The sequence below is a fragment of the Dermacentor albipictus genome, chromosome 7 (assembly GCF_038994185.2).
Source record: "Dermacentor albipictus isolate Rhodes 1998 colony chromosome 7, USDA_Dalb.pri_finalv2, whole genome shotgun sequence".
Lineage (NCBI taxonomy): Eukaryota > Metazoa > Arthropoda > Arachnida > Ixodida > Ixodidae > Dermacentor > Dermacentor albipictus.
Genome location: NC_091827.1, coordinates 19,696,965 through 19,714,113, shown reverse-complemented (window position 1 = coordinate 19,714,113; position 17,149 = coordinate 19,696,965). Strand labels below are relative to the sequence as shown.

The 17,149-nt window shown below is 49.7% G+C and overlaps 1 protein-coding gene across 1 annotated transcript in view; it reads left to right on the top strand.

Moving 5' to 3' along the window:
- The first annotated feature begins 1,524 nt into the window (after positions 1-1,524).
- Nrx-1 (Neurexin 1) overlaps positions 1,525-17,149 on the top strand; it is a 47,868-nt gene continuing 32,243 nt past the window's right edge. The window contains exon 1 of the mRNA XM_065424758.2: positions 1,525-1,823. Coding sequence (XP_065280830.2) covers positions 1,773-1,823 — 51 coding nt within the window. The 5' untranslated portion in view covers positions 1,525-1,772. The remainder of the gene's footprint in view (positions 1,824-17,149) is intronic.

Here is a 17,149-nt window from a genome sequence, read left to right as displayed (position 1 = left end):
AATTATGTGTCACCACCGTGTCGTGTGCTAAACAGCTTCGCTCGTCAACTACCTTCACGGAGTGGAATGGCTCATGATTTTTTATACATTATATATATACTCTCGAGCATTTACACTTTCCATTGCTTTGAGGCTCAGTTGAACGACTTGTATGACGATAGTATAGCCAAGTAGTTTCGTTTAGCTTCAACGAGTCCACGTTTCTCATTCTGCATTGCCCCAGATTTATTGACTTGCCTATACGCAGGCCATTCCGGCGAAATAAGCTTGTGTGGTGGAGAAGTGTGATTGCACCGTGCATTGGGCTTTACCACCGGGCTTTGTCACTGGACTTCACCACCGGGCTTCACCACCGGGCTCACTGGACTTCACCACTGGACTTCACCACTGGACTTCACCACTGGACTTCACCACCGGGCTTCGTCGCTGGACTTCACCACTGGGCTTCACCACCGGGCTTCACCATCGGGCTTCACCATCGGGATTTACCACTGGACTTCACCCCGGGTCTCACCACCGGGCTTCGTCACCGGGCTTTATCACCTGACTTCACCACCGGGCTTCGCCACCGGGCTTCACCAATGGACTTCACCCCGGGTCCCCCTGAGAGCGAACCGCATCACTCGTCAACCCTTCACGCGTGCAGTGGTGTCGCGGCCCCACGTCTCGAACGCCCACGAGACCCGTCATCAGGGCAGCTGTGCGCCATGTTCGTTGACTAAAAGAACGCGTGCAGCCGTGTTGACGGGTGTTGACTGAAACACACGTTGACTAAAGAACCACGTGTAAACACGTTTACTAAAGGAACACGTGTAGCGTCGGGCACGACTGCCTTTAGCATAATGCCGTTTCTTCGGCTGACCCCCATGGGGTCATGTGGAGCAAGACATGGATGATTGATCTGAGATCCCTGACAGAGTCCTTCGGCCTGCAGTGGTCATAAGTATAATGCTTGTTATTGTTATTATCTTTTTTTCTTCTGCTCAAACAGGAAACAAAATAGAACAGACACGACAAGACAGAGCGCTGAACCAGTGCTCGTCTCTTCTGTGCCGTCTCGTCTGCGCCAAACTAACCAACCTAACAGCACGTTATTGCCTTTAAGCGAGCACCCTTGGGAATCCGGGCCGATTACAGACGTCGGTGACGCGCGAGGCGTCGAGCGTGCAGCGACGTGCGGTCTATACCGCGAAACGCAATTAGCAGCCGTCCGCTGACTGGACCGCCACGGTGCACTGGAGTGCACACCGGGAGAGAACAAACGGTTATGCAATCTGACCACTCTTGCAAAGAAGGTTGCGGCGTCCGAAAAGAACGGGGGAAGGGGGGGGGGGCGCTGATGGTGGTTGGGTGGGCGGGGAGGAGAAGGGGGTGGAAGGGGAGAGAGGGGGTCGCAGGTGGCTCCTCCGCACGAACGAAAGCCGCTCGCAATCGATCGCGGCGGCTCTCGCGCGCTGCACACCGCCCGTTACCCCGGAAACCGGCGGCCCGGGAAGCCAGTTTGGGACGCGTACGTCTCGGCGGCCGGGGTCGTGAGCGCGGGTTTCTTTCTCGGGGGCCCCCGACGGTGGTTGGCCCGTGCCGAAGCGAAGCCGTAAGGTGCGTGTGCGTGCGCGCGCGTGCGGTGCGGCTTTCCCACGAAGCGCCGGTGTGTGTGGAGTGAGCGGAACCGGCGGCGACCACTGCAGGGGCGGCCATGCTCCGACGCCGCCTCATCGACCGGGTCGGCCAGCCAGCGAGACGGTGACCTGCCATCTCGGTGTGAGTGCTGGATGCGCGGCGTCCCTGCTGCTGGTGCATCGCCGCAGCCCACGGCGAGTGCGGTGGGTGCAAGCAGCGGCTCTCTCACTCGATCACTCGTTTCTTCTTTTTTGTGTGTGTGCATCCCAGCATGCGCGCAACTTGAAGGCATGCGCATGCACGTAATACCAGCGATATGCGCTAGCGTCGGTACTGCACACCCACACACACGCACGGAAGAAAAAAGGAATCACGAAAACAGTGGCAAAATTGCAACCTCGCGTAAGACCACACTGCAAAATCCGTTCCTCGAGCCCCCCGAAGCGTGCATCCTCTGCAAACCGTTTCTCTGCCCAGAGAAAGTGCATGTGAAAACATCGCCCAAATGAAATCTTGACGTGCGTTTCTTAGGCGAGCATAGACAGGCTCATCGCGCTTCTTGCCCCATGCGACGGTGCGATGGTGCTCGCCGTCACACCCATGCGAGCTCTGGAGTGACCACGCTCTGTATGCCTAAAGAGAGGCCGACTGGTACAACGCGCTAGGCGGAATGGCTCGCGGAAAGAGTATCACTTGGCGTATACTAGTTCAAGCATTACGGCGACACCCGCTTGGAAAGCCAGGCCCAAGCTGAGAACGTCGCTCGCAACCTGCAGTGAGCTTCGGAAGCCGCCGAGTCCGCAAGTCACGTAACTGTCCGCCAACTGCGACACAAAAGGAGGGGAGAAAAAGAAGGAAAGAAAAGCTACGGCATTCTTTTGAACGTCTTCCGTAGTATATACTCTCGATGCGATAAGTAATTTTTTTTTTCCTGCGAGCATACCGCGCCCATTTCCCATTACACATCAGGTGGTGCCTAAAGACGGACCCTTGCACTCATCCTCTATACATTAGGACTTGAGACTGACTCCAACCAAATAACTGTTATTTGGTAACAGTTATTTGGTTGGAGTCAGTCTCAAGTCCTAATCAATTTCCCAACCAGACAGGCAATTCTGTCGAAATGTTTAGCCTCATCCTCTATACATGCATCCAGTAACGGTCGAAAAGCGCTCTCTCGCGTTCTCGCGCAGTTTGAATCGGTGGCGACTCGAACGCTAAAGAGAACGCGATTGATCGCTCGCTGCAGATGATGCAACTGGACATTTCTCGTGGAAACCCAGTTAATCGGCCTTTCGTGGTCTGCGTCATCGGCTGCGAGTTTCCCGCAACTGTGTCTATGTGCAATCAGCGTAAACTGAAACGGCACCAAGATAAAAATAAGAAAGAAAAGAAAAATCTGCTCGGAAACACGTGTTAATTGCAACCACTATAGAAAACGTCACGCGCAATCGTCCCGTATAAGCTCGTCTTTCTAGCACGGTTTTGGACCCGAATGCGCCCATCGTGGAACCTGAGCCCACCGTTGCAAATGTCAAGCGAACCTGAAAGCGAAACAACGCAGCCTCTACAGTCGCTTTCGACTTGTCCTAGGTTTTGGATTTGTGCGGATGGTATTTATCGCGCACCCGGTCCGAGCGCTCGATCTGGCTATATATATATATATATATATATATATATATATATATATATATATATATATATATATATATATATATATATATATATATATATATATATATATATATAAGTGCGGAGAGGTGGGGCAGGTTGTGCTTTCGGTGGGACTTGTGCTTTCGTAACGGCGGCGAACGCCATGCTCGAAGGTATGACAAAACGCTGCGGCGCTTACGTTCACACTTGGCAAACCGCAAGCGGACGGAAAAGCCAAAGAGGCCGGATAATCTTTTTCGCGCATGTACAAAACGTTCACATTTGTTTCGCCACTGCAGCGGAAACCACTTCCGCTTTCTCACACATCTATCTAGTTTGCGTACGTTTGTCCGCGTGGTGGCACTGTTCATCACACTACTTCAAGACATACGTTCATTCATTGACCCATCAGTTACTAAAAGCTACCATTTCGCGCAACTGCACGTGTCGTTTTTAACTTTCGTCTACCACGGAAGATAAACGAGACACAGTTTCGATAGCTTTGGCTAGTTGCTTTTTCTAAAAATAGACAATGAGCAATGGAAAATGTTAAATTTTACGACCGGATGTTTACATGCGATTGCAGCTTCCGGTAAAGCGGAACGTCTTTCCGCTCCGCCTGGGCGAAAAAATCGGTCCGAGACCGATTTTTTCGCCTCCTGGTTTTCCGCCCGTTTCTCCGCCTAGGCGGGCGGATTTTGTCAAGTTTTTTCCGCTTCCGCCTGCTCCGACACCAAGTGTGAACGGAGCTAGTGATATGCAGCTTGTTTCGTCCTTCTTCAGTGGGCCCCGTTCCGGCCCCGTTCACTTCGCGGCAAAGGCCCGCAGCTTGTGGCGCGTTCCTAGTAGGTTGAACCTTTCAGTGAATAATTACGACCCCTCTAGTTCAGCTTCTCAGAAAACCTCCAAAGTGATTATTATTTACTGTCTTCTTCGCTTTATTATTATAGCTATTATTATTATTATTATTATTTGCACAGCAGCCTTCAAAGCTGGGAAGTGAAAATATACACGAATATTACGCGGCACCTGCATTGTGCTCATGCGCAGGACTCTTGAGTACGTTTCAACTTTACCTTTGAATAGCCCTAGTTAGGCGTTAATTAATGCCCTTTTATTATTATTATTTCTTTAATGACACGGTTAGATGCCAAAGCCGGCATCTTCTTGTATACGGGAAGAAAATTACCGCACATTTCTTGTCGTACGTAAAAAAAAAACACTATTCCTTGTCTAAACGCAGAAGTGAAGAAATGACTTGTCGTGGCGGGCCCTTCCACATACTTACGACACATAACGAATTTTCATGCCAACACGCGCTGTTCGAAACGGGCGATTTTCTTCGACTGCGAAGACACAACGGTTCAGGTGAAATTAGCGTGACTTTTCGCGAACGCTACAACTGGCACGAATATGATTAAACCACATCCGTACAACTCGGCATGCATCGCACTCTACATCTGGGACGAATATTTTTTCCCGGAATCACTCCCAAGGTGATTTTGACGAGGTAATTGGAGCAGTGTTGCAACAGTTACCGATTTATCAGCAGGTCTACTGATTTTTATGATTTTTTTTAGTGGTTCAGTGATAAAGCTTCGTGATCTGCTGATCTTTGGCGTGTTCCAGAGAAAAAAAAAACGATGGCGAAATCTACTACATTTTCAAAATTTTTCTACCTTTCTAGAACTCTCTACGAAATCTGCCAGCTTTTTTTTCCTATAGATAACTGCTAAAGTAAGATACCATATTTGTTTAAGCCGATCAACGAGCGACATGCGGCTTTTCTTTTCTTTATTTCTTTTTTATTTACAGGATCTTTGCTTTTCAGGCTAACCACACTGAACACTTTAGACTGCAAGTACCAGATGTCATTGAGGCAGTTCCAAAACTGCTTTGAGGGTTGAAACAAAACGTCCCCCTTATTAGTTATGCTGTTCAATATTCCCTATATCGCGCCAATGCAATAATTTCAAAGGTCATGGCCAGTGGCACATTTAGAGCCAACTATGAGCACTGGATTCGTGCTGGCAAGAACTCAAAGTAGAATAACTCGTTTACCAGCATTAAAAAATATATCTACTGATTTGTGCAAATACTTCATAAAAAATCGGCTATTATATTTGTGACATTTACCAACAATGGGCAGGAGACAATGTGCAACATTGGTAACCAGTTGGGTACCCAGGGACCGAAGAGGTGCGACAGCAACCTGTCGTAGACAGCTTTCCGGTGATCGGGTGGCCCCTCTGGGAAAGATCCGGTGTACCCGGAATACGCCCAGGCACATCTTGTGCAAATTGGTTGTCAAGAGAAAAGGAAACCCCTCCCCCTCCACCCCTAGATGACCGCACACTCACTCTGCGTGCGTGAATTAATTTTGCGGCGGAGGTCCGAACAGAAGTGTCTTAACGTCGTTATTTTTCAGCGTTAGTTAAAATTTTGAGGGCCTCATCACGAACTGAAAAGCTACGGACATCGTGACCACCTTTCTGCGGCGTCACAACGCGATTGATCATTGGTTCGCGTCGTGTCATGTCCAGGAATTTTGCATATTGCCCCTTCGGATATGTGACAAACTTCACCGCAGTGCACCAGCGTGACTCAATGCGCAGCATTTTCAAGCCACATAATATTCCAGAAGGCCGCCCTAATTTCGGCAACGGTCAGTTAGCAACGCCAAGAGGGCACACCTCTTTATTAACGTGCGTATTTACGGTACTTAGTCGTAACGTCAATGCTGCATTATTGCAGTGTTTTCTTCTTTTTTTTTTCCTGTCAGGATTAAAACGCTGCTATAACGCAGCAGGAAAGTTACGAATAAGTGCAGTAAATACGCACATTATTAGAAGGGCATGTCCAGTCAACGTTGCTAACTGAAAAGTGTTCCAAGTCGGGGCGGTCTTTTGAAATAACATTTTTTAAATGCTGGCCATGCAGTTATGCTGGTGCATTGAGGTGAAGTTCAACAAATGGCCGCAGGGGCAACGTCCGAAATTTCTGGGTACAAATGTTTTATCAAAACTTACTAGAAGAAACTGGCACTAATGTCTACAAAAGCATCAAGTATGGCGGTTCAGCCAGTATGGTAATGATGGACAGTACGTGTAATTCCCCGAACTTCGTCCTTCTGGCTTCAAACGGCCTTGTGTAGGGGCAGAGTTGCATAATTTTCAACGACGGTTTGCGTTATAAGTGTAAGAAATCTGCACGATTGCGCATGCGCGCAGGGACTCACTGGCTTGCTGTGTTTAGAAAACTGTGAATGCTTGGCACTTCAGAAATACCAAACTATTGAAGGCGCTAACATTAAATTTGTACAAATACACGTACTATATCATGAGTCCCACAATAACTGAGCGGCGGCAGTTGTGCAAAGCTGTGTTCTATACTCGACATTGTAAGCAGTATGCTGGTAATAAAAGTGATCTCAAAGGGTGCTTCAGTAGACGACCTCGAGGTAATGGAACCCAGAACCTATTATAATAGAATCGAACGTACGCGTTTATCTTGTTAACTATTAGGCTACACTATACAGACACAGTAATTATACCACATATATACGTGTGTAACATATATTGCCTAAAGCAGGTTTGAAAAATAAAGCAAATGGTGTAAGGGGTTAAATAAAGTTATGGGGTTTTACGTGCCAAAACCACTTTCTGATTATGAGGCACGCCGTAGTGGGGGACTCCGGAAATTTCGACCACCTGGGGTTCTTTAACGTGACCCTAAATCTAAGTACACGGGTGTTTTCGCATTTCGCCCCCATCGAAATGCGGCCGCCGTGGTCGGGATTCGATCCCGCGACCTCGTGCTCGGCAGCCTAACACCATAGCCACTGAGCAACCACGGCTGGTGAAAGGGGTTACAGTAAGGGTCATCAAAAGCATGGCCTCGGTGTTACCGTTCACAGTGAAAGCTGTTTCCACGCCTGACTTCGAGGTACGCATATTAAGTTACCATAGCAACGATTCAATCGTAGGCACAAGTCGTAGCGAGGAGTCGTGCAAATGAGTTGCGACATTCATGCGGGGCAACAGCTTTCTGACGTTGGTCCTTTTTTGTTTGTATTCTTGTCGTTTCGTCCGCCTGAGTGATGTCCTTGAGCCACGGCCGCCATATTTTTTTGTGACGTCCACAAAGGAAAGCATGGCTTCATGCACAACTTGCAAACGCGAAACAAAAGCTCCCAGAAAAACGTAAATCGTGCGTTACGCTAAATTCTGCCCCGCGAACACAGCTCCATCGCCAGCGCATGCATATGCAGCATAGCCTAATGCGTTTCCAAAGAAAAGTTTGACGTCACCCGCACGGAGTCGTTCGTTAAGTGCACATTGTGTGCGCACGCATATTACTCATGCTACTATAAAGAAATGTTTCATTGCTTACGGCACCCTCCGTTACGAAGCCCCCATTTTCCACCGATAAGCGTACGTGTGGACCGCATAAAAGAGGGGTGGAAATAGGGGGTTGTCTGTCGCCTTACCAGGCGCTCTTTGGCCACACTTGGCCCTTGCGCCACAAAACACCACATTCATCTGTCGCCTTCGAACGCGACAGGCAATGTCCGGGGCACTTCTTGCTAGCAGATTAATTGCAAATTTTTGTCGACTATTTAAGCAGGGAGGATTGCAAGAAATAGGGGGCTAAAAAAACAAAGAAAAGACATTGGCTTTCTTTAACAACGATAGCTGCATTGCCGACGGTTTCAACGCAGCACGAAATTTAGCACAAACGTGGAAGTTTTCGCGGGTTGATGATAATTGACGCAGTTTGATGGTGTCCAGAGCACGCGAATGCTTCAAGAAAATGTCGCGCATTCAGACAGCGAAACAGTGCTTACTTATTTACCGAAGTATATATACACAGCACATTTGATAGGCATTATACCGGAAAGAGAAAGACAGAAAACACAAAGGAGAGGGGGGGGGGGGGTTAGGTTGATTAAGACGAAAAATTTCAGGCGGACGACACAGGTACATGGATATTACAACGTCACGTGTTCGCGATCATATGCTATATATCACGGAGACACAAGCTAAATAACATCTCGGAGCAGCGTTACAAATACTTCATCTTGAGATTACATTAACAACATCGCCTGATACGTTCAGTTTTTTCATTAAGTCTAGTTTTACGTTATGTATCGGGATCGATGCCGGCTCGTTAATTTCGTTTAGTTCGCGCACACGCAGTAGATACCGCAGGTGGAGACGAAATGTGCCAGCAACCCGAACTCACGAAAAGAGAACAGAACTTTTTAGGTCCGGGTTTGCGCCCTTCGAATTTGTCTGTACTCCAGAATTCGGCGGATCTGCGGCATTACCGCAATGCGCGATTGCAGCGATACGGGCGGCGGGGAGTGGAGGGGGAGGGAAGGGGTCACGTTCTCGGCAGTCACGCGCGCTGATCGACCAGCCATCCGTGACCTTCGGTCTCATTGCTTCCTTTCCACCGCAGCACGCCAACACGTCGCTGAAGGAGAGCGTCCAAAATGCCAGTGCCTCTGCGCAGGCCCTTTTGCTAGTTAACCTTAGCAAAGGTTCTCATTACTTCCACGAAGTTCACTTAGCGTATACGCGTTGCTGTGCTGTCTTTCTCCTTACGCGCGCGCGTGCGTGTGTGTGCGCGCGTGTGTGTATGTGCGAACGCATGTGCGTGTGTGTGCGTGCGTGTGTGCGTGTGTGTGCGCGCGCGCGCGCGTGTGCGTGTGTGTGTGGGGGGGGGGGGGGGTTGTCACGCCTTAGCAGAGAATTTCGACCACCTGGGATTGTGTAGCGTGCGCCCAAAGCACGGCACACATGTGCTTCTGCACTTCGCCCCCATCGAAATGCGGTCGACGCCATAGCCACTAAGCAAGCAACCAAGGCGGGTGTCCCCGGACATATCCAACCAAGTGGATGATCACGAAGAAAGGCCAGGGAACAACGAAAGGGCGATCAGCTGCTCGTTGCAGCTGATCGCTATATGTCGTCAGTAAGCACGGCGGAGCGATTCCTCGATCCTGTTGCAAAATATAGCTGAAGCAACGCGTGCTGCGTCTGTATGCAAATAAGGGCGCGTAAACTTTTGGCGTGACCACATGGCTGGATTCAGCACCGTCGCTCCTGCATTTGCGTTCGCTCCCCCGCGGCATTTCCGTTACTTCCACTCTGTCGATGCAGTTAAGGCGTAAGCCTTTAGTGGTTCATGAGTGTCCGTGCAGTCCGTGGTGGACGCAGGATAGCGGTGATCAATCATATGGCTGCGATTGCCTTCCATGTTCGCGGTCACGGCGGCGTCCGTTCGCAGAACAGTCCAGACAACAGCAACAGAGGCAGTCATAGATAAGCTCTCGCCTATCGTAGTTCAGCTCAGCAAAGTGCCCATAGATTTATAACGCGGTGTCGTGTGCCTCGTTTCTGTGTCCCGTTATACGGGCTGTTTGCTGAAGAACGTGTTCGTACGAACAAGCCCATTATTATCGAAGCTATTAGATCGCTACGCCTCATAGTATCAGCTCTATCATGTTCTGCCGCAACTTTCGAATATGTATTTTATAAAGAATTCATACGGTATACGAGTTACCAGGCCGAATCGGCATCTACTCTCACTCAGCTAGGAGCACGCCTACCTCTCAAAGTCCACATCGAAAACGAGGCTCGGATCAGTCGAGCCCCGTCAACTCGCGTTTCAGTGACCGCGAGTGGCGTGACCAGGTCCAGAACGCCTCCTAACGATCCGTCCTCGGTACAAGTCACACAGACCTGTTTTGACAAAAGCACTCGACCGATTTGACCAACGGTCTTCTTAACCCAGAAAACAAAATGTTATTGGGCCGTGGAGTAATTAGCGCATCAGCGCAACAAATTGCGTCTTTGATTTTTTGTTGCTCACAACCGCACGAAGCCAAGGAAAGAACGGAATAAGGGAAAGCATAGCGGAACTTGTTCTTTTAAACTGTAATGTGTAAACTGATAATGGACGAAAAGACTATATCTGCCCCCGGAGGGAAAGCGAACCCACATCTCCCGCATTACGCGTGCGCTGCTCTATGCCAATGGAGCCACGGCGACGGCTGTTCTCCGATCCACTTCATCGAACATTTGCGTGTATACGTGTAGAGATAGCGACCCCGGGAGTGTTAGCCAGCGCCCCTTGTGGCCATGGCGGCTGATCTGGAACATTCCGCTAACCGCAGTCTACGAAGTCTATGCTGCAGTATATGCAGCTGCAAACGCCATCCGAATTGCACAATCGGCGGCAGAACAAACCAATTGGCGAATCTGTTCTCAAACAACATCCTCAAGAAGGCTTGCACGTATAAGGCAGCGCGGGAACGTTCCCGACGTCGCCTGAACCGCTTTCATGGCCGCCGGCATCGCGCACCTGCTGGTGACAGCCGCACTAAATGACTTTGTTCACCCTTCCCCCTCCCTTCCTTCTTTTCGGTGTAAGCACTTTTCTTTTGTTGCCATCTGTACGCGTGCCGAATCTTTACTGAGTCGAGGGTATACGTAAGAAGATAGTACAGCAGAACTGGTTCTTAAGAAAAGATGAAGTGTTCCCTAACTGACTGGGCGCCTCAACCTCGAGAAGAAACGCCCGAGGAAGTGTCGCCCGTGCCCGCAATTTAAAGGCCATTGCGCCGTGCATGGGTGGGTGGCCGGCGAAGAGGGAAACGTTGACATTCTACGCTAAAACATACCTGTGCCCCAACGGGGTTTTCTTTTTCTATTTTTTTTTTCGATTCCAGAAGCCCAGTAAGACATGTTGAAGTCAAGGTCTTCTTTGGAAACTTCAGATCAATTTGGGCTTCGTGGGAGTTGGGTATATGACTGCCACTTTCCGACCACTTTCGTAAAAGTAAGGCAATTGGAGGCATTCTAGCACACGTAGGACAACGACAAAAAAAAAAGCGTCAAAATGAAGGTGATTGACACGTAAAAGACGCCCGAAGTTGGCGTATAGAGCTATACGTATACGGAGCAATAACAATGCATAGGGCCGAAATAAGACTCAGGTGCGCTCGTTCAAACTGCGCGCGCTTAGAGTGTGGCACTACTCAAAGAAAAAAATTTAATGAGCCGTTCCCGCACTGTAGTGCAGTGCTAAACAACAAATAACATGGTATACACTAATGTTCAAGTAAAACTCTTGCTTGGACTAGTTGGTCCATGCTTGAATGAGTAAAGATCAAGACGCAATCGAACAGGACGGAAGAATACAAACGACAGGACAGGTGCCGGTGCTGTAGTTTGTGTTCTTCTTCCGCCCTAGTCTATTGCGCCTTCATCGCTACTCATTCATACACTAATGCACCCTGGAAGCACCTTGTCCTTCTTCGATGTCAACCGTTATCCACTCGCCCTTTTGACAGAGAGAGAGAGAGAGAATGGCAAAGGAAAGACGGGGAGGTTAACCAGATATTATCTCCGTTTGGCTACCCTGCACCGGGGAAGGGACAAAAGGATGCGATAGGTGGGAGAGAAAAATATTTGAAAACACAGGATGCTCCGTTAATTGCGTAGGCTTACTGTAGGCCTTACTTGCAAGAATAAGTTTCAGCCCACAATATATTTAAGGTTGTAGGCTAGACTATTTTAACCGTGAAATAAAAAAAAGAACGAGAAAAAAAAACATCGGAGTTTCAATCACTCGAAAGCCGAAGCATTGATCGCAAGAACCGAAGTGATCGAACATTTACCCGGAGTCGATGCTCCACTACGGCGCCTATCTCACAAATCCACTGTGCAGGTTTGGGACATAAAACTCGTATGGCAAGCTCTTTTAGTGCGAATAGCATTCTTGGCAAGTTTTTCGTTGTGTCTAACCGTTTTCGCGAAGCCCACGGTACGCTGACGGGAGCGCCGGTGTTCTACGCGCTGACGCCTAAGCCTTGAAGAAATTTTGGATAAGGTACGCGTAGACAGCAATCGCTTCTGTCATTCGGCCAGAATAAGTCTTCGTTTCAGTATGCTTCACGTACGATATAGCTCGGAAAAAAAAACAGCTATACTTGTGAGAGTGCGAAAGTCAATTCATTAAGCGCACGTAGCGTATAAAGTGGACGTAGCGTATAAAGTGTACGTAGTGCATAAAGTACGCGTAGTGTATAATGTGTACGTAGTGTATAAAGTGTACGTAGTGCATATAGTTCACGTAGCGCACAAAGCGCACGTAGTGTATGAAGTGTACGTAGTGTACGTAGTGCACGTAGTGTCAAATAACAAAGACCCATTAGGTGTACAACACATTAATTTTCATATCAAAATAATGCCATTCGCATTATAACTGGACAGTCGTAATGAGTTCCCCCCTCCTCCCCCTCTTCTCCCGTTGCGCGAGGTTTTATGCCCAGACGCAGCCGCGCGAGTTGAAAACGAGGCCACCGGGACTCGGAAGCACGCGCCGCCTCATCCCGAAGGATCTGTCGCCCGAGGGCGCGCGCGTCGACACACGGGCGGCAGACCACTATAGAACACAAAGAACCAGGCGGCAGACTGCGATCGAAGCTTTGCAAAAAATTCGCAACGTACGATATAGCTCGAAAAAAAAAACAGCTGTACGTGTGAGATTGCGAAAGTCAATTCATTAAGCGCACGTAGCGTATAAAGTGGACGTAGTGTATAAAATTTACGTAGTGCATAAACTACGCATAGTGTATAAAGTGTACGTAGTTCATAAAGAGCACGTAGTGTATAAAGTGCACGTAGTGTATAGAGTGTACGTAGTGCATAAAACGCACGTAGTGTATGAAGTGCACGGAGTGTATAGAGTGTACGCAGTGCACGTAGTGTCAAATAACAAAGACCCATTAGGTGTACAGCACATTAATTTTCATCTCAAAGTAATGCCATTCGCATTATAACTGGACAGTCGTAATGAGTTCCCCCCTCCTCCCCCACTTTTCCCGTTGCACGAAGTTTTGTGCCCAGACGCAGCCGCGCGAGTTGAAAACGAGGCCACCGGGACTCGGAAGCACGCGCCGCCTCATCCCGAAGGATCTGTCGCCCGGGGGCGCGCGCGTCGGCACACGGGCGGCAGGCCACCACAGAACATAAAAGAACCAGGCGGCAGACTGCGATCGAAGCGTTGCAAAAAATGGACGGCGCGAGGGCCGTCTCGCTCCTCCGCCAGGGGGCGGTGCCATCACTGCCCCGGCGGCGGGAGCGGCGTGCAAGGCGTCGCGTGCTCATTACTACGCTACGCGACGCCGGGGAGACGAGGGGCGAAATCGATTCGTCAATAAAGCGGCCAATCAATCATTCAGTTCCGCCGGTGCACGGACACGGGGGAATCCTGATGCTTCTTTCTCGCTCTCGCCTCATTCGTCGCGCATGCGGAGCTCTATCGTGGTGACGTTTTGAAGAGGAGCTCCTGGCGTCTCTCTGATTTTTATGCGAGGAACAAGAAAAAAAAGTATATGCAGATCCGAGGCACATGTAGGAATCTATGAGAAGCGAAGCCTTCGCGAAGCGTTTAATTAAATGCTATGCGCACATTTGTCTGCAATGTCATCCTATATGCAACCTGCAATCGTTGCGCTGCTGAGACCCAGGTGGCTACTTAGATCCCGGCCACGTCGGCCGCATTCCGATGTGGGCGGAATGGAAAAAAAAAAACGCGCGCGTGCCACGCTTTGGGTGCACGTTAAAGAACCTCGGGAGGTCGAAATTAATCGGGAAGCCTCCCACTACGGCGCTGCTTCATAATCAGGTCGTGGTTTCGCCACATAAAACCCCAGAAGCTTCTCATCAATTTTTTTTATTCTCGTGCAATGCTTACGTTTATGCAGCGCACGTATCAACACCTCAATGCCAGGGGAATGTCCTACGTTCGTTGACTACACAGTTTAGAAGCTCTGCCAAAACGCAGGCAGCAGTTCATGCGGATGCGCACTGAAACGTCGACGCAGTGAGGTGACGAGGAGGAACGCAACGTTTGACGATTTTCGAGCGAAGAATATCGAGCGGAGGTTTATACGCTGAGAAAAAAAAGGACGACGCATTGTACCATATAGGAGGTTGTGGCCAAGTACTTCACCAGGGTGGCCAATCCTGCTCTGGTGAGGGAGTGCGTTACCGGTTCTGGTCACCGGGATCAGGCCACACTCCAGGCCTGTTTGTGCAATTTTATCCACACGCGGATTTTTTTTTAATCCGGTGGGAAATTGCCGGCACCGGGATTCGAACCACGGACCTCTTGCACGCGAGGCGGGTGTTCTACCTCTACGCCACCGCTGCACCATGATCGCGCGCAAATCTCTTAACCGCGGACAGCCATCAGAGGGAAGCGGAAGCAACAGAACGCAATCGCTCGTGCCTCGTTCACTGTACGAGCAGTCTTGCAGCAGGGATGCGTATACGTGCATGTCAAGTGCCGTTGTGCCTCGCCTGACCAACACAAGGCGCGGTGCAACGTCACCGACTGAAGCGGCCGTCGACAAATGAGCGTTGCCGCACGCGCTGAGTAGGAGCTTTACAATACGTTCTCTCCAGCGGCGAAAAAAAAAACAGACAACATAGAGAACATGACACGCGCAATCGCACAGTGCGCCAGAGCAGGGCAATGCGTTTCGCTCGTGCGCGCTACACAGACATGGCAAGACATGGCGCATACGTGCACATTAGACAGCTGGTAGCGCGGTGCTTGTGTGCGTCGTGTCCTCTGTGTGGTGTCCGTTTTCACGCGGGTTAAAAATATGTACAGTAAACCGCGCCGACTCGCCCAGCGACAAGTCGCTTTGAGCCGAGCCAAGCTTTCTCCCCTTGCGAGGGGAACACGCCGCTTTTCGGCAGCAAACTCGCAAAAGAGCGTTGTGCGGCTCTGTGGGCAAAGTTCGGGCGCCGCAGCCTTCCCACACGAGGAGTTAAGAACTTCCGAGGCGCACTGAATAAATACGCGAGGCATCCACAGATATCTCGCGGGGACGCAAAACGGATTGCGTTGGCGCTCTTTCAAGCGATGGATGACTACAGCTCTGGCAATTTCTTGGGGAAGCTTAATCTCGTCTCTTTCAGACTGGTTCCAATCTAAGCTCATTCGCTCTTTTATGCGTTGCATATTGCAATCACTCAGTTCAGCCCTTGGGCGCGGCCGGGCAGCCACCATTGAGGGTATGAGCCATTGTTCATTGCTGCGCGTATCATATGTGGGTCTATTCTCTTTTAAGTTTGCTATGTTTGTTATTAAGTTGCTTCTATTTTTATGCGTTGCATATTGCAATCACTCAGTTCAGCCCTTGGGCGCGGCCGGGCAGCCACCATTGAGGGTATGAGCCATTGTTCATTGCTGCGCGTATCATATGTGGGTCTATTCTCTTTTAAGTTTGCTATGTTTGTTATTAAGTTGCTTCTATTTTTATGCGTTGCATATTGCAATCACTCAGTTCAGCCCTTGGGCGCGGCCGGGCAGCCACCATTGACCTTTAGCGCAACCACGTGACGTGACGTCACGACAGCCGGAGGAAAAGCTGGGCCCCAACTCGCGCAATATGCAACGCATTCTTGGCTTAACCAAGCTAAGCCTGGCCATTTTTTTTTTTTTTTTGCTATCCGTGCAAACGTGAGTACTCGGCTGTCTCGCTCTTCTGCGACTCCCACGCCCTGAAATCCACACTGTGCCTGCCTGCAGCCGTGGTTTGTATGGCGCTCCGCTGGGCTGTGAGGCTTTGCGTTTCTGTTGCTCGTTCCATTTGTACGGTGAAAGCAATCGCGAGAAACCGTGGGCCGCACGTACGTGAGCCAGACACACTCTACCGGATTCCGACCGGCCACTTATTGCGGAGGCGGTCACTATAGTCAATTCGCCACGGCTGCGCTTAACTTACCGCCCGTAATTGCTAGGCTCCGGGGCCAGGGACGACTTACTGAAAACGTGGTCTCCGGAGACCTTTGGTGTTGCGTAACAGTCGCGACTTCGTCAAAGCGTCCAGAGTTACGCAATTGGTGACAAGAACGTGACATCTCCCTCTTTCTCTCTGCTCTTTTTTTCATCATCCTACAAAAGCGCGTGTGTTGGTCTCTTCTCGCACTTTCTTTTTTTACCACAAAGCCGTGATAAAGAAAAGAAGCGTCGTCACCCGTTTATAGAGATTATTGTGCAACCACTCTGTTCAAAGGCAGTTTCACGTTTCGAGGAGGACCTGTCGCTTACGTAGCAATAAAGTTGAGAGCAGGCAGTATCACGACTGCAGCATAGACTGCAGCTTTCTTTTTTTATAGACGCAGCAGAATAACGGAGTTTCTTTGAACTCGACGCTTTCACTTTGCGCGAGCGTCGTCGACTGGCACCCAAGAGAAATCAGCGCATCGGCACGGCGAGGTACGCTGGCGGCGCCTTGCGACGCCGTTTCATTTTGGTTGCGTGGGCGGAATATAAAGCTGGGGAAATATTAACATCTCCTCTGGTCCCCCCCACTGTCACCGATCTCTTTCCTTACGTCACTCTCTTCGAGTATGATCACGAGTTGCGTCACAAATAGAATGCGCAAACCTGGAAATGAGAAGTACCAAGGCTAGGTGAAAATAAGAAAGCTCTTGCGCAGCCCAAGGGAAATAAAATGACGGATAGGCTTTACGGAAGATTGCCCCAACCCCCACGAGCCCGTCGCCTGCGCCATTTATTTAGTTGGGCTCTGCCACATATACACTACACTTGCAGTGAAGCGCTCTTTACAACTTGCCACGGGCTTCTAATGCAAAGGGGAGTCCCTACGGTTGGATTCAACTATACTAACCACCGTTACTTGAGCGTCGAGTGAAACAACGGATTAATATAACCTCAAGGAACGTTTATTAAGTGGAGTGCCGCGGAAATGTCGTACTAAGCGAGTTCTGTCTCTGTAACTCGGTTCTCTGAACCTTTTGATCGTGCTGCCCATTGTGCGGCG